General features: G+C 40.3%; 1 protein-coding gene and 1 non-coding gene across 2 annotated transcripts in view; both read left to right on the forward strand.

Moving 5' to 3' along the window:
- Positions 1 to 10,000: 10,000 nt before the first annotated feature.
- On the forward strand, positions 10,001 to 10,072 carry TRNAC-ACA (transfer RNA cysteine (anticodon ACA)). The gene has a single exon. It is a non-coding gene; the product is annotated as a tRNA-Cys (tRNA).
- Positions 10,073 to 14,543: 4,471 nt separating this feature from the next.
- The window catches only part of ANKUB1 (ankyrin repeat and ubiquitin domain containing 1), a 30,980-nt gene continuing 18,409 nt past the window's right edge, over positions 14,544 to 27,114 (forward strand). Inside the window, exons 1-3 of the mRNA XM_005906288.3 lie at positions 14,544 to 14,787; positions 16,090 to 16,233; positions 24,506 to 24,722. Coding sequence (XP_005906350.2) covers positions 14,698 to 14,787; positions 16,090 to 16,233; positions 24,506 to 24,722 — 451 coding nt within the window. The 5' untranslated portion in view covers positions 14,544 to 14,697. The remainder of the gene's footprint in view (positions 14,788 to 16,089; positions 16,234 to 24,505; positions 24,723 to 27,114) is intronic.

Here is a 27,114-nt window from a genome sequence, read left to right on the forward strand (position 1 = left end):
AACCTAATTGTCTAAAATGATTTAGAAGTAGTTTTTCCTAAATAATGAAAATAATGCAGGCAGTTTCTTTAATCACTAAGATCAACTAGAGACATTAAAATTACTCTAATTGTTATTATGTTTAGAATCAGAAAAAAAGTAATTTTTGATTCAGATAAAACGATTTTTGAAAAGAAGAAAGTAAAATTATTACTGTGATAGAAGAAGGATTAGAATCCATTGTTAATGTTGTTGTTCATTAGCTAAGTCATGTGACCCCATGGACTGTAGCCTGCCAGGCTCCTCTGTCCAAGGGATTTCCCAGGCAAGAATACTGAAATGGCTTGCCATTCCCTCCTCCAGGGGATCTTCCCCACCCAGGGATTGAACCCGAGTCTCCTGCCTTGGTAGGTGGATTCTTTACCACTGAGCAACCTGGGAAGTCCATAAAGCATCCATAGGAATCCATATATTCATGGAATACCCACATTTGAAAAAGTACTAAACAGGACTTCTAAAAACAGCTTTAGGAAATTTTTAGCCAAAGATTAGAAAGTCTCCCATTTCTTTACCAAATTCTAAACTAATTAATAAGTTAATCTTATAAATGAAGAAAAGTTCAGAACACACACACAAACAGGTATTAAAAGGTATTTCAATAAGTTTATTTTCAAGGATTTAAGAAAGGTCAGACCCCAAAATGTTCTATTTAAATCTAAATGCCTTAAAAAATGATCTGGTCATTGTTTCCCTTAAGATGAGTTGCAGATGACTGACATACAATTTCAACTTTTCCTTTCTTAGTTGGGTCATTGAGAAGCAGTCTTCCTTCATTTGCTAAAAAAATTATCACAAAAATCAGCACACAAAAATTCAGATGACATAATGTAATATAAAGATGTAAGAACTCAGGTATATGGATCAAGATAGTCATTTTGGGAAACGATTTGGCATTATCTGAAAAGACTGGAAAGTAATATTTTCTATGACACAACAATTCCTATCTAGGTGTCCCTAAAGAAGCACAAAATAAATTCATAATAGGTTCATTGTGGGGAAATTTAAAGAAAAAAAATAGACATTCTTAAATAAACAGAAAAATGAAATGCCAAGGAATGGCAGCTGGCTTCTCAATAGGCACACAAGAAGCCAGGAGTCAGTGAAATAATATCCTCCAATACTAAAATAAATAGTTAACAATTATCAACCTAGAATTTATTGTGTCCAGTTAAGCCATCGTTTAAAAATGAGGGCAGAGGCTTCCCTGGTGACTCAGTGGTAAAAAATCTGCCTATCAATGCAGGAGACATGGGTTCGATCCCTGATCTGGAAGATTCCATATGCCACGAGGTCACTAAGCCTGTGCGCCACAACTACTGAAGCCTGCACTCTAGAGCCTATGCTCTAGAAAAGAAACCACTGAAATTAGCCCACGCATTGCAAATTGAGAGTAGCCTCTGCTCACTGCAACTAGAGAAGATCCCATGCAGCAATGAAGACCCAGCACAGCCAAAAATAAACAAAATTATAATAAATAAATACCCCTTTTTTAAAAACTGAACAAAGACAATACAGGTAAAAAAAAATCATAGGCTAATCTCACTTTGAATGAATATTGCTAAAATCCCAAATAAAACTAGCAAAGCTTTAAAAATAAATACTATGACCAAAAAATGTTGAATTTAAGATAACATAAAATTGATTGGTACGATTCACCACATTAATATATCTAAACTGAAAAGTTTATCTTAATATATGCAAAACAATCATTTGAGAATTAAAGGAGGGACCTATATTGTACAAAATTGTCAAAGAAACTTTCTGAAAACCTGACATAAGTCAAAATTTAAGGAACAGAACTTCACAGGAACCAATTCTGATCAGTTTAAGTTAAAAAAAGGCAATTTACTTGAAGAATATGACAATACTTACAGGATTAAAGGGATGCCTGAAGTATAGTCTTGTAAAGATCAATAACCAGTGGCTCTAATTGTCCCGCTGAATCAATATTGTCGTCCTGGCAGTACTGCTGCTGCTGCTGCTAAGTCGCTTCAGTCGTGTCCGACTCTGTGCGACCCCATAGACGGCAGCCCACCAGGCTTCCCCGTCCCTGGGATTCTCCAGGCAAGAACACTGGAGTGGGTTGCCATTTCCTTCTCCAATGCATCAAAGTGAAAAGTGAAAGTGAAGTTGCTCAGTCACGTCTAACTCTTAGCGACCCCATGGACTGCAGCCTACCAGGCTCCTCCGTCCATGGGATTCTCCAGGCAAGAGTACTGGAGTGGGGTGCCACTGCCTTCTTCAGGCAGTACTACTCCAGCCATTTTCATCATGCTACTCACAATTCAAACTCCAGTTGCTTGAATTGTATTTCCACTGGCTTATCCTGAGGCACATGTTCATCCCTTGATGCCTTAATTAACTGTTTCATGAGATCACACACCACAGGAGAGAAGTAAGGAAATTGGGATGATGTCATCAGAAAAAGAATAAATCCCAGTAAGGTCACCTAGAAAGCATATTCAAAGGCCCTGAGGCTGGAGCAAGTCTAGCATAATGGAGGGTAAGGGAACCACTGGGGCTGGAATTTAAGTGAGGGAAGGGATGGGAGGTAAAAGAAGAGGTTTAATTGGACACTACTATTCAAGGCGGAGAAGGCAATGGCATCCCACTCCAGTACTCTTGCCTGGAAAATCTCATGGACGGAGGAGCCTGGTAGGCTGCAGTCCATGGGGCCGCTAAGAGTCGGACACAACTGAGCGACTTCACTTTCACTTTTCACTTTCATGCACTGGAGAAGGAAATGGCAACCCACTCCAGTGTTCTTGCCTGGAGAATCCCAGGGACGGGGGGACCTGGTGGGCTGCCGTCTATGGGGTCACACAGAGTCAGACACGACTGAGGTGACTTAGTAGCAGTAGCAGTAGCATTCAAGGCGAGCTTCTTGACTAGCCAAATCAGCCTCATCTGGGAGCTTGTTAGAAATCTCAGTTCTCAGGCCCAGGCAGAGAATCAGATTTTTCTGGGAGTCAGGCCTAGGGATCTGTGTTTTGACTTCAAGTGATTCTTTAAAATGCTTACATTTGAAAATCACTGATGTGGAGGTCTATAGAGCATAATAAAGGTCCCAGTTTTTCAGTTGTTGTCTTTTGTTTGTTTGTTTGCAGGGGGAGGGGGTAGGAGGGGAGAGTCGACCACACCATGCATCTTGCAGGACCTTAGCTCCCCAGCCAGGGATTGAACCCGGGTCTAAGGCCATGAAAGTGCCAAGTCCTAACCACTGGACTGCCAGGGAATTCTCAAAAGGTTCCAGTTCTATCATTAAGGCAGTTAGGAATTTCAAGCCAAGAAATGACATGATCTAATTTGCATTTCAAGAGAACCACCTTGCAACTATGTAGGAAAGAGACTGAAGAAAGACATGAGTGGAAACAAGAAGGCCAGTCAGGGGGTTGCCGCAATAATCCAAGAAGAAAATAATGGGCAGGACCAAAGTTGTGGCAGTAGAGATGGAAAGAAGTCAGAGTGAAGATATATTTTGGAGTTTAAATAATGAGGATTTGATGATGGGTGTGGAAGCTGAGAGAAAAAGGGAAAACGATGACTGCCAGGTTTCTGATTTGAGCAGCTGCGTGACTGGTGGTACCATTTATGACACAGAGAAAACTGGGTGATAAAGAGAAAAAATCGGAGAGGAAAAAGCACACATTCATTTTTGTATATATTAAGACCGACATATCTAAATGGAGATGTCCAGGAGGCATCTGAATGTAAAGTGGGGGATAATAACAGCAGATATAAATTTAGGAATCTTCATTGTAAAAGTAGCATTAAATACATAGGAGTGTTATGAAATCATTTACAGGCAGCCTCCTTTGCAGTACTTTAAAAAAAACAACTAAACTAATATTTTCCATCTACATGTTATATCCTGAGAATCCTTGGCTCATGTCCCCCAGTTTTTTCCATATGGAACCCTTTCAATGAAATCCTCAATTCATGCACTAATTATTTTCCTTAGACTCAGAAGAGTCGATACTGGAGATTTCATTGTCAGCCACTGACACCTCATATTTCACAAATTCTCCCCTCCCCTGCCACTCTCTTGCAAACTGCAAGATCAAATACATTTTTCAGGCAGAAAAGGATACTCTACAGAAGAGAAAATACAACAGAAAAGATGAGAACACAGATCTGAGACAGCACTGTCCTCATCTGTGGAGCTTGGATGAAAATGTCAAAGTTTTCTCCACAATTTAGACACAGAACAGGAGACAAAACAATATCATGTGCCAGCAGAAGGGGAGAGACAGGCATGATACCCTTGATTTTACTAAATGGGGCAGCAGTTAAAGTTAGAATTTAATTTAAAATTCTGTCATGATATAAAACACTCCAACTAACACAATGGTACTTAAACAGTACTTTAATTAGCCTACTGTTTGTTCTGTTTCAGTTGACAATACGCTGTTATATAATTGCTATTTCCTCCAATACTGCTTGTTTTCCCAGATTGTAGATTTCTTTTCTGTTCACTGCTTGTTATTTCCTGTTTCACGCATGAATTTATTCCAGCCATCAATCACACAATTTCACTTCCTTGATAGAGGCTTAGCATCTGGTGACGAGCTCTATAATCTGGAAATTCTCCCAGCTTCCATCGTGATTGTGGCTAAATCTAATCAACTTGGCAATGTAATGAAATGCATCAGCCTTTAGTTTGTTCATTTCTAAAAATAAAGATGTGGGGGAACCACTGAATTACACGTGCATGTGTTCAGATGATCCAATTAAAGCACTAGGTATGTTAGATAGTGTCTTCCCTTATAGCTCAGTTGGTAAAGATTTTGCCTGCAGTTCAGGAGACCTGGGTTCAATCCCTGGGTTGGGAAGATCCCTGGAGAAGGAAATGGCAACCCATTCCAGTATTCTTGCCTGAAAAATCCCATGGACAGAGGAGCCTGGCAGGATACAGTCCATGGGGTTGCAAAAGTTGGACACAACTTAGCAACTAAACCACCACCATGTTAGATAGTAATAATAACCAGTAAATGGGAAAAAAAAGACAGATAGTACATGAGAATTGCTTGAACTGATTGCTTTTTTTAGCCGTTCTTCTTTTTTCTGGCCCTGATACACAGCATATGGGGCTTCCCAGGAAGCTCAATGGGTAAAGAATCTGCCTGCAGTGCAGGACATGCAGGAGAAGTGGGTACAATCCCTAGGACTGGAAGATCCCCTGGAGGAGGGCATGACAACCCGCTCCAGTATTCTTGCCTGGAGAATCTCATGGACAGAAGAGCCTGGCAGGCTCCAGTCCATGTAGTCGCAGAGTTGGACATGACTGAAGCAAATGAGCATGTAGGCACGCAGTGTGTGGGATCTTAATTCCCTGAAGTGAAGTGAAGTCACTCAGTCGTGTCCAACTCTTTGCGACCCCATGGACCGTAGCCTGCCAGGCTCCTGTGTCCATGGGATTTTCCAGGCAAGAATATTGGAATGGGTTGCCATTTCCCTGATCAGGGATCAAACCTGTACCCACAGCAGTGGAAGCTTGCAGACTTAATCAGTGGACCACCAGCGAAGTCCTTGCTGCTGCTGCTGCTGCTGCTAAGTCCCGTCAGTCGTGTCCGACTCTGTGCGACCCCATAGACGGCAGCCCACCAGGTCCCCCTGTCCCTGGGATTCTCCAGGCAAGAACACTGGAGTGGGTTGCCATTTCCTTCTCCAATGCATGAAAGTGAAAAGGGAAAGTGAAGTCGCTCAGTCATGTCCGACTCTTTGCGACCCCATGGACTGCAGCCTACCAGGCTCCTCCGTCCATGAGATTTTCCAGGCAAGAGTACTGGAGTGGGGTGCCATCACCTTCTCCGAGCGAAGTCCATAGCTTTCTCCAATTTTTACTTACAGTCTTCTCTGGCTTACCTCTCTGCTACTTCATAATGACTTTACTTTTTGTTGTTGTTTTTTAATTTTTACAATGTTGTGTTGGCTTCTGTCATACACCACAGCAAATCAGCCACAACTACACACATATCCCCTCCCACTTGAACCTCCCACCCCTCCAGGTCATAACAGAGCACCAGACTAGGCTGTGTTATACAGCAACTTCTCACCAGCTATCCATTTTTCATATGATAGTGTACATATGTTGATGCTATTTTCTCCATTCATCCCACTCTCTCCATCCTCCACTGTGCCCTCAAGTGCATTCTCTAGATCTTCATCTCCATTCCTTCCCTGCAAATAGGTTCATCAATACCATTTTTCTAGTTTCCATATATATATATATATTAATATACGATATTTGTTTTTCTCTTTCTGACTCCATTCTGTATAATGGGCCCTAGGTTCATCCACCTCATTAATACTGACTCAAATTTGGTTTTTTTAATGGCTGAGTAATATTCCATTGTATATATGTACCACATCTTATTTATCCATTCATTTGTGGATGGAAATCTAGGTTGCTTCCATGTCCTGGCTATTGTAAATAGTTTGCTGCAATGAACATTAGGGTACATGTGTCTTTTAGAATTATGGTTTTCTCAGGGTATATGCCCAGTAATGGGGTTGCTGGGTCATATGGTAAATTTATTCCTACTTTTTTAAGGAATCTCCATAGTGTTTTCCATAATGGCTGTATCAGTTTACATTCTCACCGATAGCATAGGAGGGTTCCCTCTTCTCCACATCCTCTCCAGCATTTATTGTTTGTAGATTTTTTGATGATGACCCTTCTGACTGGTGTGAAGTGATACCTCATTGTATTAATAGTTTTGATTTCCACTTCTCTAATAATTAGTGATGTTGAGCATCTTTTCCTGTGTTTATTGGCCATCTGCTTGTCTTTTTTGGAGAGATGTATAAGGACTTTACATTGATCTCTTCACATTTGGTGCCAAGTAAAACTTTTAATTAGGCACACTTTACGCTTAAACCTTTCCAGTCTTTCCTTTCAACATTGGCATTTCCCATATCAAACTCTCTATCCCCAGGAGATCAGTGCTCTTAAAATATTCCCAGACTTTTCCTTGTTCCCCCTGCTCCCTTCACTAATAATAATAACAATAACAGTAGTGGCAACAACACTATTTTAAGCTCTTTTATATGCTATGTTATAAATCTCATAACAACCTTAGGTCCTACTATTGTATTTCTTTTCACAGATCAGGAAACTGTAAGGTTCCAAGAAATTAAATAACTCATCCAAACACACACAGCTGTGAGAAATTAAATAGACCTCTTGGGCTCTGAAACTGGAACTTGAATGCAAGTCCATCCAAAAGGTTCAGAGCCTGAACTTTGAACTGAAATGACAAACAATGAGTAGCCAGTATAACAGGAGAGAGAGGGCTCAAGTTGGAACCAAATGACTCTCTCCTGTATAATCTGGGCCATCAATGCAACTTCTTATTCATAGATTCCACCACATTCTCTGTCTATGCCTAGCTGTCCTGCCTAATAGCACCCCTTATCTGAGCGTATGCTTCTCTCTGAATACCTAAAATTTACCTTAGATCTTCAAAGCTCCACTTCCAGTTAACTATCATTTAGAAAACTTGTTAGAAAATGAATACAGTAGTACTAGCCTTGTTGGAGTTGCATGTTTTATAAAGCAGCTTTCAAAACCACATCTTAAATGAAAACGAAATTTTAGATAATGAAAAGAATGATTGAAAAACTTGATGGTCAAGGGAAATCTTTCTGCTGCTGCTTCTGATGCTAAGTCGCTTCAGTCGTGTCCAACTCTGTGCGACCCCATAGATGGCAGCCCACCAGGTCCCCCTGTCCCTGGCATTATCCAGGCAAGAACACTGGAGTGGGTTGCCATTTCCTTCTCCAATGCAGGAAAGTGAAAAGTGAAAGTGAAGTCGCTCAGTCGTGTCCGACCCTCAGTGACCCCATGGACTGCAGCCCACCAGGCTCCTAGTACCCCTCAATTATGACATCTCGTAGACCAGTGATCCTTAAACTATTATCATAGGAACACCTGAGCATTTATCCAAATGCAGATTCTGGTTCCATCACTGTTCTGCAAAGGAGCCTGAGAGTCTATAGGTCCAGCAAGTGCCCAGGTGATACTGGTACCGCTGATCACCAGACCAAACTTCTAAATCATCCATTTCTTTTAGAGTTAAGTCCATTTTCTTTCATCTTTGATTATTTTCTTGTTTTTCTTTGCTAAATAGCAAATTTGGGAAACAGTAAGATCTGATTTTTAGTTTCCTCTTTGTCTGACCTAAGAGGATATTCCTTACTTCCTTGCAAGTTCTGTGCTTATGAAGATGTATTATATTTAGCTACATATATCTAAGGGTTTTAGGATTGCCCAAATGCACATGATTGTTTTTCCAGTTAAAATAAAAATAATCATAAATTACTTTCTTAAAAAAACTAAAACAGTACCTTAAAAGAATCAGGAATAATATAAGGACAGGAAGAATATTGAGAATTAAGAATTCTACTTCCTTTTTTCAAACTTGTTTTTATTCTCAAAAAACTGGCCCATTTGAAACATAAAGTGCAACCTGTCACTACAGACAAATGCTTTCTGTGAAAGCCTTTTTCAGTTATCAAGAGCTACTCAAAAGTGGTAGCAGTACAGTAAATCATCACGTCTATTCTTAGTTGTAACAAAGACTACTGGTTCTTAAACTTTTCAGGGGTTAAGAAATATGAAACAAGCTTTGTGGTCAAAACAAGCTTGCATCTTTTATATTTATTTTTTAATAAATATGATTTCAAAAACTCATGAATTTTAAACTTAAGGTAGCTCATTTTACTTTTATTAAACTACAAATGAAAAATGCTTATTGATATCAGTCATATAACAATGGATTTTGCTTATGTCTTTTACCATATTCAAGAAAACTAAGGAATGCAAGATTGAAATCTGTTTTGTAAAACTATTTCTAGTGAAATTTTAAATAATAGTTTTCTTGTGATTTTCTTTGTATTTAATTGGAAGGCAGCTGAATCAAAATATGTTTTCTTTATAATTACTTTTTAAAAATTCTCCATATAGCTTTTAGTTCCTTGCCATTTAAAGATTGGTCCATGAATCTGTTAGAATTGAAAATCTCAGGCCCACTTGAGAACCATTCAATGAGAATCCATATATTAAGAGGATTATCAGGTAATTCAAATGCACATTTATGCTTTCTTAATGCATAAATGAAAAGTATTAATGCATAATGTATCATTAATGCATATTAATGCATAATGAAAAGAATGGAATTCAGTAACATATTTTAAAAGTTACAACTATAAAAGCATAATTGTATATTAAAAACAGATGCTATCAGTTTTTCTCAACACATCAGCATTGAGAATTTTCAACCCAAAGCCTATACTACTAAGGTAAATTTTACTGTAGAGCACCATTGATTACTCAGCATTCCTTTACAATACTATTTACCATGTGACATTAAATATATATATATATATACACACATATATATTACTATGTCTATTTTGGGGGGCTGTGCTGGATTCTCATTGCTGTGCAAGGGCCTTCTCTAGTTGCGGTGTTGCGGTGGGAGGGAGCTACTCTCTAGTTGTGATGCACAGGCTTCTCACTGCGGTGACTTCTCTTGTAGCAGGGCTCGGGCTCTAGAATGCACAGGCTCAAGTACTTGTGGCACATAGGCTTAGATGGCCCACTGGATGTGGAATCTTCCCAGACCAGGGATTGAACCTGTGTCCCCTATATTGGCAGGCAGATAGATTCTTGACCACTAGACCACTAGGGAAGTCCTGTATTAGATATTTGAAAGTTGCTACAAGTAGATCTTAAATATTCTCACGATTAAAAGAAGTAGTGTGTGAGATGATGGATGTGTTAATTAACTTTATTGTGGTAATCATCTCAAAATCATCTCAAAATGGTATATACATATACCATTACACCTTTACATTCAATAAAGCTGGGGAAAGCCCGTGTTAGGATTTTTTTAATTTATGTTTTAAATTTATATACTAGCTCAGGAAGTTACTTTTATATTAACTTTAGAATGCTTCCCTGATGGCTCAGATGGTAAAGTATCTGCCTACAATGCAGAAGACCCAGGTTCAATCCCTGGGTTGGGAAGATCCCCTGAATAAGGGAATGGCAACCCATTCCAGTATTCTTGCCTGGAAAGTCCCCTGGACAGAAAAGCCTGGTGGGCTACAGTCCATAGGTTGAACTACAGTCCATGGTAAAAGGGTTGGACACATCTGAGCAACTAACAACTTCACTTGACTTTTCACTTTAGAAAAATTGATGACTTAATGGTTTTGAACCTTTCTTCTGAAGTCATGGTACGCAAGTCCACTTCTTCAAGTCTTTTATATTTATTGGTTAAGTTTTAAATTTTATACACTTCTTACATGTTTCCTGTTGTTTACTCCTAACATATTATCTTTTTTCCTTCTTATAAATGGAGTATTTTCTTCCATTATATTCTATATCAGTCATTTGTTTCTAGAAAACTATTAATTTCTGTGTATTAATATATATACAGCCACCTAGTTGAATTACTTTATTATTTGTAGTAGTCTTAAAAGTTCAGTACTTCCCGGGTGGTCCAGGGAAGGTGGTTAAGAATCCACCTTACAATGCAAGGAACACTGGTTTAATCCCTGGTCACGGAACTCAGCTCCTACATGCTACAGAGCAACTAAGCCCATGCACCCCAACTAGAGAGTCTGTGTACCTCAACAAAAGATCAATACCGTTTGCTGCAATTAAGATCCGACAGAGCCAAATAAATAAATAAATATTTTTAAAATTTTTGATTGCCATGATTTATTGGTTTATAATTATGTCTTCTATGATGGGGTAATTTTACTTGCCCTTTTCAATTTTATTTCTCTTGTCAGAACATTTTGGCTAAATGGTCAAGATGGTAGAGTAGGAGGACATCAGCTCCTCTCAGGAGCACATCAAAATTAAAACAATTTACAGAGCAACTACAGATGAGAAAGACTGTAATCTAGCAGAAAAGATCATCTACACCTAAAGATATAAAGAAGGAACCACAAGGAGATGGGTAGAGAGGCACTATAGTCAAAATTCAAAACCCCTGGGCAGGTGACCGACAAATGAGAGATCATGACAATTGTAGAGGTTCTCCCTGGGGAGCAAGGGTTTCCAGTCCCACATCAGGCTTCAACCCAGGGTTCCCACACTGAGAAGATGAGCCCCCAGAACATCTGGCTTTGAAGGCCAGAGGGCTTATTTTTCAGGAGAGCTAGAGGATGGTAGGAAACAGAGACTCCATTCTTAAAGCAGGTACAACAAAATCTCAACACTCCAGGACCCAGAGCAGAAGTGGTAATCTGAAAGGAGCCTGGGTCAGACCCACTTGCTGATCTTGGAGAGTCTCCCAGAGTCAGGAGCAGCTGAAGCTCACCCTGCTGATAGCCACTTTGGGAGTTCCATTCTACCAGGAGGGCCCTGGTGCTGGCAAGTGCCAATTTGGAATCCTTTCTCTAGCTTACCCAAACTGGGACCCAGCCGCAGCCACCGGTACAGTAAACACCGTACATACTAGAATGCCTCAGGCCAGGCAACTGGCTGAGCAGGAACACAGCTCCACCCACCAGCAGGGAGGCTGCCTAAAGGAACCCTTGAGTCCACAGTCTCCCTAGGACACAGCCTGGTCCATCAGAGGGCTCAGGACTCAAACCCACACACAAGTGTACCGACACTAAGCCCAGGTTCCCTACAGCCAGCAACCACAGGACTCTATTCCACCACCAAAGGACCAGCCTCACACACCAGTGGGCATGAGCCCCAGAAACCCCTGGGCCCCAGCTCTGCCCACCAGCAGGACAGCACCAGTTCCAAGACACTTTGGATCCCTCAACTAGCTGCCCTGGAATCTAGCCCAATCATCTGTAGGCCAGCACCTGCTTTAGAACACCCCAGAAGATGCAGCCAGCCATGTCAGGAAATGAGCCCACCCACCAGCAGGCTAACACTAGATCTGCCCCACAATCACTTACTTCAGAACCAGTTTTCACTCACCAGTGGGTCAGCACTGGCCCTGGGGCCTCCTGGGGCTCTTCAGCCAGCACCTCAGGACCCAGCCCACCAACCAGCAGCTGGCAGCTCCACACAAGTCAGGGCCTGGCAACCAACTAGACCAGAGGCCAATCATGCCTACCAGAGCTAAGCATTTACTCCAAAGGCCAAGTCCACAAAACTAGAAGACAAAACTATACATGGGTAAGAAAGTAAGCAGCTCAGGAAATTATAAAGTACTTGGTTGTGATTTCTTAACGCATATGAGCTTCTTTCTGTTTCCCTGGTGGCTCAGCTGTAAAGAATCCACCTGCAATGCAGGAGGTGCTGGAGAAGCAGGTTCGATTCCTGGGATGGGAAGATCCCCTGGGGAAAGGCATGACAACCCACTCCAGTGTTCTTGCTTGGAGAATCCCGTGGACAGAGAAGCCTGGTGGGCTACAGTCCACAGGGTGGCAAAGAGTTGGACACGACTGAAGTGACTTAGCATGCACACATGACCTTTAAGATTCTCTGCCCTAAGTTGGTCTCTGGAAGCAGAGCCTGAGACAGGGGTTGGGATGTGTGCCAATTACTGAGGGAGCACTCTTCAAGAAAACCTGGGACGTCTCTGGTGGCGCAGTGTATAATAATCGGCCTGCCAATGCAGGGGACATGGGTTCAATCCCTGATCCAAGAAGATTCCTCATGCAACGAAGCTGGTGAGCCACAACTACTGAGCCTATGTGCTCCAAATACTGAAGCCTGTGGGCCTAGAACTTGAGCTTCACAACGAGAAGCCTGCGCAATGCAATGGGCACCACAACAAAGAGTAGCCTCCACTTGCAGCAACTAGAGAAAAGTGAAAGTGTTAGTCACTTAGTCTGCTCTGATGATTTGTGACCCCACAGACTATAGCCCTCCAGGCCCATCTATCCATGGAATTCTCCAGGCAAGAATACTGAAGTGGGTTGCCATTCCCTTCTCTGGGGGATCTTCCCAACTCAGGGAGGGAACCTGGGTCTCCTGCATTGTAGGCAGATTCTTTACTGTCTAGACCACCAGGGAAGTGCAATTAGAGAAAACTCCATGCAAAGCAACAAAGACTCAGAGAAGCCAAAGATAAATAAATAAATAAAAAGAAAAGAAAACCTTAGAAAGGAAGAGAATTATGCAGGATTGGGAAAAAACAAAGAGCGAAGGAAAAATGTAATCTCAGTTAAAGTCCAGCTATGGCCTGTTCCGCAGGGATTCTTTGCAGAATTTTCACCCCTTGATGTAAGACAGTGGGCTACAAAATGACTTCTGAGGTCAATTATTGAAGGGAGTGCTTAGCTTTCCTGGCAAGACAGCTCCCATCAACTGTGGGAAATTCTTTGGAAAACATGGTGTAGCTATAAGCCTTTAGCAGTCAACAGTAACTGCAGCTGGAGGGGGTGAGGGAGGGTAAGCAAGATACCAAAACAGTGTTAAAACTACTTCCTGTCTTAATATTCTTTCAATCAAAATGTTGAAAGCATAAGAAGGTATCATCACATTGCAACACTTGAAACATATGAGGCAAAATAATCAGTTTGGGGATGAAATCCTTTACCATTTTATGTTTTCCGTTTTCTCAAGTTTCTTATAATTGGAACTCAGACTGGGAATCAGAATAGAATTAATCAAGAGTTAAATTTACTGAGCACCTATCATGTGACTGACATTATGCTAAGTGCTGTTAAGAATAAAAAGAAATGTAAGATAGGGATTCTGTCCCAGATTGGGAGGAATTTCAGGAAGAAAACAGGATTTATGTATATGAAAAAATGATCAGACATAATAACATTAAACAAGGTGTATAATACTGTGGATTTCAAAGGAGAGTCAGAATTAAGCTCCAGTAAAATGCTTACTCTATAAACTTGAGTAATAGTGCTTAATATGTTTGCTCATTTTTTTGAGAGGGGTTTGAAATATTTTCCACCAACACTAAGGGAAGTTGAAGGAGATAACAATGGTAAATTGTTCTAAATAACATAAGGGCAAGGACTAAAAGAAATACCAACTGTATTGTGTTGTTATTGGGCAGATCCTATTATGCAGAGAAGGGGAAACCACAGAGTCATTTGCCTACACATTCATCTCCCTGGTGCAAGTGGGTATTGTTCTGTACCCCGTGGCAGGATTAGAAATACCTCCGGGGAGCAAGTACACAAAATTGTTATGGAAACCAGAATGCTTCAGCTCAGAGTTATTTACAGAGAACTTCCAGGATGGTCACATTCAAGAAAATCAACTCTGTTTTGCTTTACTCTGTGTCAAGGCATCCCAATCAAATACCTCTTTCAAAGGGTCATTTGGTCAGTTGTACTTGGGCGACTGTGGATTCAAGGGTCAGTGGATGGTGGTCACATCACAAATTATAATTCACATGTGGCATTTTTGTGTTACATGCTTGACACCTGCTCACACTTGCCTCAACCATTGTCAAGCATGCTGGTTTCCCTAATAGAGGAACAGGTGGCTGTTGACTAATGCCATCTGCAGAGATTCATTTCCTCCACCGGAGCTGCTGCGAGTGTCACCCGAGACTGCGGCACTGCACGACTGCTCTCTCCACGTTCTCTCAGCTCGCCTTTGAGGCTGGACAGTAACAGTGGCCCCGGCCATCATTTTTAATTGTGAATTGAGATTCTCCCAGCTATACAATAGAATTTTGGGGAAAAGCTTCTTCTTTTGAGAAAATGAGAATTTTCATAGCCTTTGAGGGATCTTTTGAACCGTTTGATGTTTCAACAGACAAAACTGTGGAGGCTGTCAAGCTGATGATAAAGGTACGTATTTTGTCCCTGAGCCACTAAGATGTGTATTAATTTTAACTACGCAGTGAAGTTTAAACTGTATGTGGGGTAAAGATATTATTGGGTACATTTTCAGCAAACAGGGAAGTAAAACTACTTGAAAATATCATTGTTTGCTTACATAATCATTTGTTAGATAATGTTAACTGTAAATATGCTAGACAGGAAAATTCTCAGGGGGGGAAAAAGTTTAACTTCTCTTTATAAGATTCATAAGTTTGTGCATTGGCCAGATAGTAGTACTGCAATTCTTCATAAAAGGAGAAAAACAAAACACTACCTCTAGGCTAGGTAAGTAGAACATGCCAGTTATCAGACAATGGCTTGTGTGTAGAGCAAGCAACTATAAAGAACCAAAGGACTTGGGATGCAGAGGGGACTTTGGGGCTACAGTCTCACTTTGCATCCAGGAATAACTGCAGTTCAGAGAGGTTGACCATTTAACCTAGGATCACGGAGCCAGAATAAGAAATAATTTGGGTGCAGTACTTTTCTTAAAAGTTTCTTATAAATACTCACTCTAAAGTGGGAAATTAAGACAAATATTTAGGAACTGACCATCAAATGGTATTTAACTGGAGATGATTTATTCCCACTTGCTGAGGAGCATTTATTGAATCATAGTTATATGATATTTAGTAATTACTATGAGCTCTAAAATCTAGATCTTCTAACATAGAGGCTCTTAACCTTTATGTGTCATGGATCCCTTAGGCAGTCTGGTGAAGCCTATGGACTCCTTTTTAAATGCATAAAATAAAATGCATATCCACAAAAAGGAAACCAGTTATATTGAAATTCAATTTTCAAAAATTAGAAAACAAATTGGTGACATGTGGGTTTCCTTATTAACACAGCAAGTGTTTGAAGTGTGTCTCATAACTATTATAGTTTCAAAGGAGATCAGTATAAGTATTTTGAGATATCTGCAGCAACTATAATGGGATATGAAGCTATCTGTGATTTCTATTGGTGACAAAGTCACAGGAACAGGCAATTATGGCTACTTTAGTTTGTTGCCTATATACATAAGGAAAATTCCAATTTTATTTGGAGTTAATAAAACCCAAATACAGTTTTTCCCATCTAAATTCTATCCATAAACTTTTGGGAATATCTAAAGACTCTAAGTTAAGAACCCCTGTCTAAGACTTCTTCCTTCTCTCCTAAACAATTTTATAATACTCAGTGGAAAATGTAAAAGAAAAGAGATTACATGGCTGGTCTAGTAATGTAGAGATGTGCTGTTTTCATAATATGCTATTGATTTTAAAGGATTATTTCCACATTCCTCTCTCTGAAGATGAACAAGGCAGGAGGTATCTGGAGCTGACGTATGCTGGAGCAGCTCTAAAGGACAGCTGGAGTCTTGCTGATGTTGGAATATCTTTTTGTTCAACTCTCAAATGCTTTGTTAAGGTATGATGGATGAACAGAGTAACATTTGTCCAAGATGTCTACCTCATTTTGAATAAACTTACGGACTTCCCTCGTGGCTCAGATGGTAAAGCGTCTGCCTACGATGCAGGAGACCTGGGTTCGATTCCTGGGTGGGGAAGATCCCTTGATCCACTGGAGAAGGAAATGACAACCCACTCCAGTACTCCTGCCTGGAAAACCCCATGGACGGAGGAGCCTGGTGGGCTACAGTACATGGGGTCCCAAAGAGTTGGACATGACTGAGCGATTTCCCTTTCTTATGGATAATACAACCAAAGTGATTTCATAACTTAGGAAGAGGTTTTCTCTTCTTGCTTTGCCCTCTCTTCCACTTGTAAAACTAGTCTTAGGCAAAAATCCATGCAGTAAGGCAAACAAGGCATGGAGACTGGATAGAGTTCCCTCATTGACCCCTTTTTTCCCTTCCCTCCTCTTTCCCCGTAAGTTGCCTGCCCCAAAATAGTCATCACAGAGCAACCCCTAAACCAATATGGAAGCAAGACCGAGGAGCAGATCTAGAATACTGATGTGAGAGAAAGAAGGTTAAGCCACTTCTTTGGGCTTACAGTGGATTATGGGAATGAGGAAAGGGAAGAAATTCTCCGTAACAATAAAAATGAAGGGGCAGTTTCTACACTCAAATTCATCAGCACAGCCATTCATGAATTAGCTGTACGTACAAACAGAGACAGCATTTTCCATTTATACTGTCCATAATCAGTGGTGCTTAATTTGGGATCCATGGCTGGGCTTTAAGAACAAAATCCTAAAATGGCAAAATATGCAAAACTATGTACCTGGAGACTTTTAGGGCGAAGGATCCTTAACTTTTAACAATTTCTCAAAGAGACAAGCAATATAAGAGTTGCTCTCTAAGATAGAAATAGTATTCAGTACTAGTTCTCTACTCCATATGAAAACACCAACCTCAAGGAACATAGTAAGGTACATATTCTTGGCTAAACAGGGCACTAATTTTCTCATATTTAGCATTTAGAAAATGTTAATGGTAGCTAAAGCTAACTCTTTGGTTTCATGTATTTTACTGATAGACTAACTGGGAAGTCTATTTTTAAAAGGAATATTCTAAAATATCTACTATTATGTAGTAAAGATAAGTCACAGAAAAATAAACATTGTTTGATCCCCATTTAGGTAAATAAAAAGACCATATTTTTATATGTGTTTGTAATATCTTATAAGCATTTGTTCATATATCTTTAAAGTTTATTTTTCATTGCCACAACATTTGTTTATAATATTATATAATTTTAATGCATACAATATTATATTTCTACTTTTGTAAACTCTATAACATGCTTGTCACTAGAAATTTAGTTTCCATTCATCTCTGTACCACTGATCCCCTTTACCCATGTCATACCCCTTTACCTCCACTTCTTCCTGTCTGCTAACCACTACTCTGTTCACTGTATCTATGTCTTTGGTTTGATTTGTTCATTTTTTTGGTGTTGCTAGTTTGCTTTTTGTATTCCACATGGAGTGAAATCATATGATATTTGTCATTCTCCATCTGTCTGATTTTACTTAGCATAAAATCCTCTGGGTCCATCATGTTGTTGTAAATGGCAAGATTTAATAATTTTATGGCCAAGTAGTTCCATTGTACACACACACACACATAAATATATATACATACATATATATATACACATACATATATATATATGTATATATATATATACACATATATACACACACACAACACCACATCTTCTTTATCCATTCTTTTGTTGATGGGCATTTAGGCTTGTTTCCATATCTTGGCTATGGTAAATGATGCTGCAATGAACACGGGCAGGGGTACCTATATGTTTTTGAATTACTGTTTTGCTGTGCAGAGGCTTTTTAGTTCGATAGTTTGATGTAGTACTGTTTTCCCTTTGTTTCCCTTGCCTGAGGAGACATACCTAGAAAGATATTACTAAGACTAATGTCCAAGAGCATACTGCCTATGTTCTCTTCTATTCCATTTTATGGTTTCAGGTCCTACATTTAAGTCTTTAATCTATTTTGAGTTGACTTTTGTGCATGGTAGGAGATATTGATGTAGTTTCTTTCTTTTTTCTTTCTTCTTTTTTTGCATGTGGTTTTCCAGTTTTCTCAACATTTATTGAAGAGACCATCCTTTCTCCATTTTATATTCTTTACTCCTTTCGTGTAAATTAATTGTCCATATATGTGTGGGTTTATTTTGGAGCTCTCGAATCTATTCCATGAATCTATTTTTGTCAATACCATGCCATTTTTATTAATATAGCTTTGTAGTATAGTTTGAAACCAGAATGTGTGATATCTTCAACTTTTTTGCTCTTTTTGTCTCCAAACTGCTTTGGCTATTCAGTATCTTCTGTAGTTCCATATAAGTTTTAGGATTTTTTTGTTGTTGTTGTTCCAGTTCTATGAGAAATGTCCTTGGGACCTCGATGGAGATTGCATTGACTCTGTAGACTGTTTTAGTTATTATGAACATTTTAATAATGTTGACTTTTTTTCTAAATACTTAAGTGTGTATTATGAAGCAAGAACAACATTCTCTTACAAAACTATGGTAATACTCAAGCCAGGATTTTCAACATTGCTGAGATATAATTATCTAACATAAGAATTGGCAAAGTTTTGTTTTTTTTTCTTTGCAGAAGGTTAGATAGTAAATATTTTAGGATTTGTAGGCCATATACTCTCTGTCACAACCAGTCAACTTTAAAAAAAACTTTATTGGCGTACAGTTGATTTACAATGTTGTGTTAGTTTCAGGTGTCTGATCATACTGATTCTTAGAATTAATGGATTACCTTTCTATTTCTTTGTGTTGTCTTCAGTTTCATTCAACAGTTTTAGAGCTTTCAGTGTACAAGTCTTTCACCTCCTTGGTTAAATTTGTCCCTAGGTATTTTATCCTTTTCATTGTGATTATAAATGGGATTGCTTTCTTAATTTCTCTTTCTGCTAATTCATTGTTAGCATTTAGAAATGCAACAGATTTTTTGTCTTTTATTTGTTCTTTTTTTTTCCCTTTGGATGGTAATTGTTCTGCTGGTTTCTGCCATACAACATGAATCAGCCATAAGTATATATATATCTCCTCCCTCTTAAAGGGCAAGGAGAGGGTGGGATGAATTGAGAGAGTAGCATTTTAATATTTACTTACTTATTTGGCATTATACAGAGACATTACTTTGCCAACAAAGGTCTGTCTAGTTAAGGCTATGGTTTTTCCAGTGGTCAGGTATGGATGTGAGAGTTGGACTGTGAAGAAAGCTGAATGCCGAACAATTGATGCTTGTGAACTGTGGTGTTGGAGAAGACTCTTGAGAGTCCCTTGGACTGCAAGGACATCCAACCAGTCCATTCTAAAGGAGATCAGTCCTGGGTGTTCATTGGAAGGACTGATGTTGAAGCTGAAACTCCAATACTTTGGCCACCTGATGTGAAGAGCTGACTCATTTGAAAAGACTCTGATGCTGGGAAAGATTGGGGGCAGGAGGAGAAGGGGATGACAGAGGATGAGATGGTTGGATTGCATCACTGACTCAATGGACATGAGTTTGAGTAAACTCCGGGAATTGGTGATGAATAGGGAGGCCTGGCATGCTGCAGTCCATGTGGTTGCAAAGAGTCAGACACGACTGAGCGGCTGAACTGAACTGACTTATTTGGATGCATTGGGTCTTTAGTTGTGGCACAGCGGATCTTCACTGTGGCGTTTGGGTTCTCTTATTGTGGCACGTGAGCTTAGGTGCCTCAGGGCATGTGGGATCTTAGTTCCCCAACTAGGGATCGAACTTGCATCCCCTGAATTGCAAAGTGGATTCTCAACCACTGGACCATCAAGGAAGTCCCTAGATCTTTGAAAGTTGATTTTGTACTCTGTAACTTTGTTTATTATTTCTAATAGCTTTTTTTGTAGAGTTGATTTTTGAAAGTTGATTTTGTACTCTGTAACTTTATTATTTCTAATAGCTTTTTTTGTAGAGTCTTCAGGCTTTTCTCTATACAAAATCAAGTCATCCATAAATTGTGACAGCTTTACATCTTCCTTTCCAATTTGAATGCCTTTCATCTCTCTCTCTCTCTCTCTTTTTTTTTTTTTTTTTTTTGCTTAATTGCTCTGACTAGAGCTTCCAATACGTTGCATAAGAGTGGCAAGAGCGGGCATCCTTTTCTTGTTTCTTATTTTAGAGGTATTGTTTTTATGTTTTTGAAAGATACCTAATCATCAGAAAAGGAAATAAAAACAATTTCTTCTGCTTTTCTCCCTCTAATATTCAGAAAATAGTAGTATAATACATTTAAGCAGATTAAATTCCATGTTATTTCTTAAATGTCTTTCAAGCGACTTAGCAGCAGCAGTATAAACTACAGGGAAGGCAATGGCACCCCACTGCAGTACTCTTGCCTGGAAAATCCCATGGATGGAGGAGCCTGGTGGGCTACAGTCCATGGGGTGGCTAAGAGTCAGACACGACTGAGCGACTTCACTTTCACTTTTCACTTTCATGCATTGGAGAAGGAAATGGCAACCCACTCCAGTGTTCTTGCCTGGAGAATCCCAGGGACAGGGGAGCCTGGTGGGCTGCTGTCTATGGGGTCACATAGAGTTGGACACACTGAAGGAACTTAGCAGCAGCAGCCACAGTATCAACTAAGTATATATATACTATATAGTATAAACTTTTACTTAGCTAAGCACTGACTTTATTTTCATTACTTAAAATTTTTATTTATTTTTGACCAGGTAGTACATTCACATGGTGCTCAATTCAAATGTTACAGAAGGATATACAATAAAAAGTCTCTCTCTTACCTTTGGCCCCCAGTTTCCCTCCCCAAAGCAACCAATGTTCATAATTTTACTTACAAAAATATTTCATATCTTCTGCCAATTAAGCATCATCCATCACAGTGATACAAGCTGCCTTTGCACTGAACTCTAAACCTTCCCTAAAGTTCTAAACTACTAATGACAAGAATCAAATGTAGAGGTACAAGACTCTTCCAGAGAGTCCAGGAAGAATAGGATTACAAGTCACAGGACTGGCCAACATGAAGGGTTTAGTTAAAAACCCAAGTTCCACAGATGCTTAATGATCTTTATTTTCTCCTTCTCTGGCAGAATTATATTTAGAGAATTTCCCCTGTGGCTTAGCAGTAAAGAATTAGCCTGCAATGTAGGTTTGATTCCTGGGTCAGGAAGATCCCCTAGAGGAGGGCATGGCAACCCACTCCAGTATTCTTGCCTGGAGAATCCCATGGACAGAGGAGCCTGGTGGGCTACAGTCCATACGGTTGCAAAGAGTAACTGAGCAACTGAGCATGAACGCATGCATGAAGTAGATCTATGTATTTTCTTTACTGAAAAGTAAGACACTTTGTATGTACCTCTTACCACGGTGCCTTGGTTTGCTTGTAAAGTGGAAAATCTAATTTTACATTTGTCAATAATGGTTTGTTTATGGAATTGCTTATTTAACAGCATCTGACTTTCTTGGGTATAACTACCAGTGTTTCAACGTTCAGAACATTCAGGGAGGGATATTATATAGATAAATGCCTTTTTTATAAATAGATAAGGTGAGTCATCAAGTTGCTGTTAATCAACGGTTACCTGCTCCTTCTCTGTAAAACCAATATGAAGAAGCATCACCAATTGGTATGCCTCAGTAGAACTTAAACTGTTGTTCAGTTGCTAGTTTAGTTAGTTCAGTTCAGTCGCTCAGTCGTGTCTGACTCTTTGCCACCCCATGAATCGCAGCACACCAGGCCTCCCTGTCCATCACCAACTCCCAGAATTCACCCAAACTCAGGTGATGCCATCCAGCCATCTCATCCTCTGTCGTCCCCTTCTCCTCCTGCCCCCAATCCCTCCCAGCATCAGGGTCTTTTCCAATGAGTCAACTCTTTGAATGAGGTGGCCAAAGTATTGGAGTTTCAGCCTCAGCATCAGTCCTTCCAATAAAGTCATGTCCAGTTCTTTGTGACCCTATGGACTACAGCACACCTGGTTTCTCTATCCTTCTAAAATGGGTTAGTGAACTAAAATGGGTTAGTGAACTTAATATGGGTTTCCTACAAAAACAAAGCTATAAAATGGTAAAAATACAGAGTTAAAATAGCGCAATGAGAACTGTGTTCCAGATGTGTTATGAATTATTTATTCAATACATATTTATGGACAGTCCACTCTGTACTGGGTACTAGTCTAGGCGCTGGTGACAACAATGAACAAAACTCAAGCGATAGTTTCCAAAATACCCAGGTTAGCATGAAGGAGGCAAATATTTATTCATATTCTGAAAAGTACCTTTTAAACTTATTTTTATAACATCCAATAGCAGTTAGTTATTAAGGGTGATTTGGGGCTTTGCTGTTTTGTTGGTACATTCTGCATTTAATTCTAAATATAAATTAAAACCCAGATCAAGGGCTAACTTTAGGGAAATCAGAGTAACCATAAAAGAAATAAGAAATAAGAAATATCACATAAAATATAATTTTTCTCTCTTCCTCCCTATCTTTTTATTCAGATTTCATAGGAATTTCTTCCTGGCTATAAACGTCATATGGGTTAGGAGCCTTGATGGAGCTATAGGAAAACAGGAGCATGATGAAAGACAAAGGGTGACTCCTATGTCCTTTCAGTGTTCACTGAGGGAGTTTATGAGGAGCTGTTGAGGAAAATGGTTCTAAGCACTTAAAATTCAGCGAGCAGCTCTGCCTGCAGATTAGCTCAGCAGAAGAGAGCTGAACTGCTCCCGGTGATCTGGGTCCCTGAAATAGACCTCAGATAAGAGCACCACAGCCTAAGTGATCATCAATAACACTACTCCTTAAAGGCTCTTTCAGAGATATCTGCATGTTGCTCACATTGTGGCAATGTGTTATCTGGGAGGCGCACAACGAATTTCAGGTATTACAAACCTGAAGCAGGGAGGGGTTCCTGCAGAAACCCAAGACAGTTCTGATAGGAAGAAGGGGGAGGGGAGCAGGAGTTGGGCAAGGGAGCAGTGACGTTGGAGCAGTCCCTTGAGGAACCTGGAGGCAGGCCAGCTTCCCAGTTTTGCTCAAGGCCCTGTGAAACCAGTTACTGGGACCCTGGGTGGCAGCTCCATGAGCTGACACCTGCTGTGGCAGCATCACGCTAAAGAAAAACAAGATCTTCCTGAATCCGCTAAAGAGAAAGTAAAGCCAGTTTCTTTTTTGTTGTGGTGGTTGTAAACCGAAAATTTTAGTAACCTTTCCTTCCCACCCTTTCCCCATTGGCCCCTTTTGCTACATTTTTTTAGTTCTGGTCTGATTGATTTAACTGTCTTAACAGATTAATATTCTCCTAAACATTCCTTCTTAACTCTCAGATATCTGAGTTCCATCTTAGATTACAAAACAAAAGGAGCAAAGGAAACTTTTGTCACTTTTATTTAGTGAAAAGTGAAAGTGAAGTCGTTTAGTCATATCAGACTCTTTTCGACCCCATGATATGTAGCCTGCCACACTCCTCCATCCATGGGATTTTCCAGGCAAGAATACTGGAGTGGGTTGCCATTTCCTTCTCCAGGGGATCTTCCCGAGTACTTCCCTTTTTAAAGCAGTAAAAGTAAATACATGCAGTTATTTGGAAACAAACAAAAAAAAAAGTCAAACCATACAGAAGAAGAAGAGCATAAAATGATAAGCAAAATTCTACTCCTACCCTGAGCTCAGTCCCACTCCCCAGAGACAACCTCCTAGAAAGAATTTAATTGGCTGAGGTTTAGAATCTACAGTATTTCCATATTAAAGTACATCATGATGGAGGAACTGTTACTAAACTAACACCTCCAGAAGCAGAGCATGGGATATATGATCACCACTCCTCTTGGTATCTGGGCCCATAGGTAAAAAGTAAGAAGGGACTCAAAGCCCTGCCAAGTCTCCTTCACTTTTCTCAAAGCCATGCTAAGTCGCTTCTTTGTGACCCCATGGACTAGGCTCCTCTATCCATGGGATTCTCCAGGCAAGAATACTGGAGTGAGTTGCTATATCCTACTCCAGCAGGGCTCACAAATATCTTCAGACAAAAGCGTGATACTCAGGCCAGAAGTCAAGGCACCTCAATGGCTCTTGCTTGCAACCTTAGTACCCCTGCTGTAGGAGCTAGAGGCACTGACAGCAACACTCCAAGATGCTTGTCCCTCATCCCAACCCCCAGATAAGACGTATTCCTGAGTTCTCTCCTTTTCTCTTCCCTTAGGAGGAAGATAAGCCCACTCTCTGTGTGTTCAACGCTGTGACCCAAGAGACCATGGCCATCAGGGAGGACATTTCCCTTCTTGGTAAAAAAGTGTCTGATCTGAGAACACTGATAGCTCTGAGATGTGGCTTCCCCGTGAGTGTCTTCTGTCTTCGGACCCCAGAGGGACTGGAGATGTACGACTGCAACCTGCTCAGGGACTACCAGACAGAACTCGGTACCCCCCCACGACGTGTGATAGCACCTACTGCTCGGCACTCGGGTTCTTTGATACCAGATGCACAACAGGAGCAGGGGTTGTTTCTAAACTAAAACCTCTATAGGTGCAGTGTGGATGTAATTATCAAATTTATGTAAATTACCCCACTTCTTTGGGGGGGTATCCCTGGTGGTCCAGAGATAAAGAATCCACCTTCCAATGCAGGGACACAGGTTCCATTCCTGTGCAAGAAACTAAGAGCCCCACATGCTTTGGGGCAACTAAGTAAACCTGCTCACCACAACTAGAGAACCCTGCATGCCACACTGAAGACCCAGCACAGCGAAAAAAAAAAAAAAACAACACACCCCTCTTTGTTGTCTGGGTCTGTAGACTAAGAAATAAGAACCTTCTCACAGTCTCAAGAGATTCCCCAGTGGCTCAGCGGTAAAGAATCCCCCTACAATGCAGGAGATGCAGGAAATGCAGGTTCAATCCCTGGGTTGGGAAGATCCCCTGGAGGAGGGCATGGTAACCCACTCCAGTATTCTTGCCTGAAGAACCCTGTGGACAGAGGAGCCTGAAAGGCTACAGTCCATGGGGTCCCAAAGAGTCGGACATGACTGAGCACGCACGTACCACACTACAGAAGTGGCATTTGTCTTCAAGCAGCTTATGACCTAGTTATTTAATGAAATGACAATGGATAAATGAGAAAACCATGGTGACTTTTCTTCAGGCTTGTGCTGCTCAGGTCATGATGAGACACTTTAGAGATTGAGGAGAATTCAGAAATGGCCTGGTCCAACCTCTATTTTTGTTTTTTTTTTTTTTGGGGTTGCACCATGTGGAATGCAGGATCTTACTTCCCCATGAAGGATCAAACCTGTGCCACCTGCAATGGAATTATGGGATCCTAATCATGGGACCACCGGGGAATTCCCCCAACCCCTAATTTTTTTATAGATTTAAAGAAAACAAAAAGATTCTATATGCTTAAATTACTTGCTCAGGGTATGTCAAGGATAACACACTTTAAAATGATCCTCAAAGAAGGAGGTGCTGAAGTTGACATAAGTAGACAGGAGTCAGAAAATGATACAGAAAACTGTCAGAGTCGGAAGCAGAACAGGGATTCCGCATTGTCACAGATGATGAAGAGACTGCTGGATGCTGGTAAAAGACCAAAGATAGTGTATGATTAAAAACCTTTTGTTCTGGCTTAAAGGTCATTGGTGAGCTCAGAGAGAGCAATTCCAATAAACCGGATGGAGACAGAAAGGTTGCAGGCATTAAGAAGAAGATAAGTAATACAGGGATAAAGGGCTCTTTTGGTGATAGAATGTCTGAGAATTAACTTATCAAGCATTGATCAAAGCTAATCATTTCCTAATGTTTGTGATTTTATAATTTTATGACTTCAGGTTTAGTGACACGTTATATAGGTCCAATAGACACAAACATGCACACACACACACACACATACACCTTTTCTTGAATCAACCTATACAGGGCAGAATGACGCCATTTGGTACTTCTCACTGTGAACACCTCATGGCATGTATTCATGGCCCAGACTGAGCATATCACATCTGAGAGACTATGCCAAGAAAAGGCTCCCGTCAGCTCAGGCCTCAAAATCTAGGTGGGCTCCAGGGCCCCTCAGCCAGACTTTAGGCCAGTCAGAGACCTACTGTGCCATTTTAATTCCTTTTATATATGAGGAAAGTGAGGCTCAGAAAAGTTAAGTGACCTTGTTCAAGGTCATATGGGTAATGAGTAGTCATCTCACATTCAGGGTTGGGCTCTTTCCAACAACTTCTACTGTCAACCCAGTGTCTTTACTGATACCTATTTTATTTGTGCTCTTTAAGTTCTGATCAGTGTTCTGTTTTGATTTCCATTAAGGGAAACCCAAGCCAGAGACATGGTTTCCACGTTCAGAAAGAAAAAGCCCAAATCAGACAGGCAAATACTGTCCCCAGAGTATGCATGAGGAATCCAGGAACTTGGGATAGAGGGACCACACAGGGAGAGCATGGAGACATTCCCTAGAACGGGCACTGTTGCTTGCACTTGCTTTCCTGCGTAGGTGAGGCATGGTAGATGGGTTTGGAAGTAGAGAGTGGGTGGATCCAGGTTTTGTAAATATATACAAGTTGGGGAATCCACTTAAAAAAATTAAGAGTAAAGAATTAGACAGTTCACGTAGGAAGAGTCCTTTAAGTTCAAGTCTCATTAGTTTTACTTTTGGTTATAAATTTTAGTTGTACTTTCTGGAGCAACAGAGCACTTTAAAAATAAGTAGCTATTTTCTAACAGAATTCCTAAGCTTATGAAGGAATTTAATGTGTGACAAAGGAGGCATTACAGCTCAATTGGGATGGAAAGATTATCTAATAAATGGTAC

This window comes from Bos mutus, chromosome 1 (assembly GCF_027580195.1).
Source record: "Bos mutus isolate GX-2022 chromosome 1, NWIPB_WYAK_1.1, whole genome shotgun sequence".
In the NCBI taxonomy this organism is placed as follows: Eukaryota; Metazoa; Chordata; class Mammalia; order Artiodactyla; family Bovidae; genus Bos; species Bos mutus.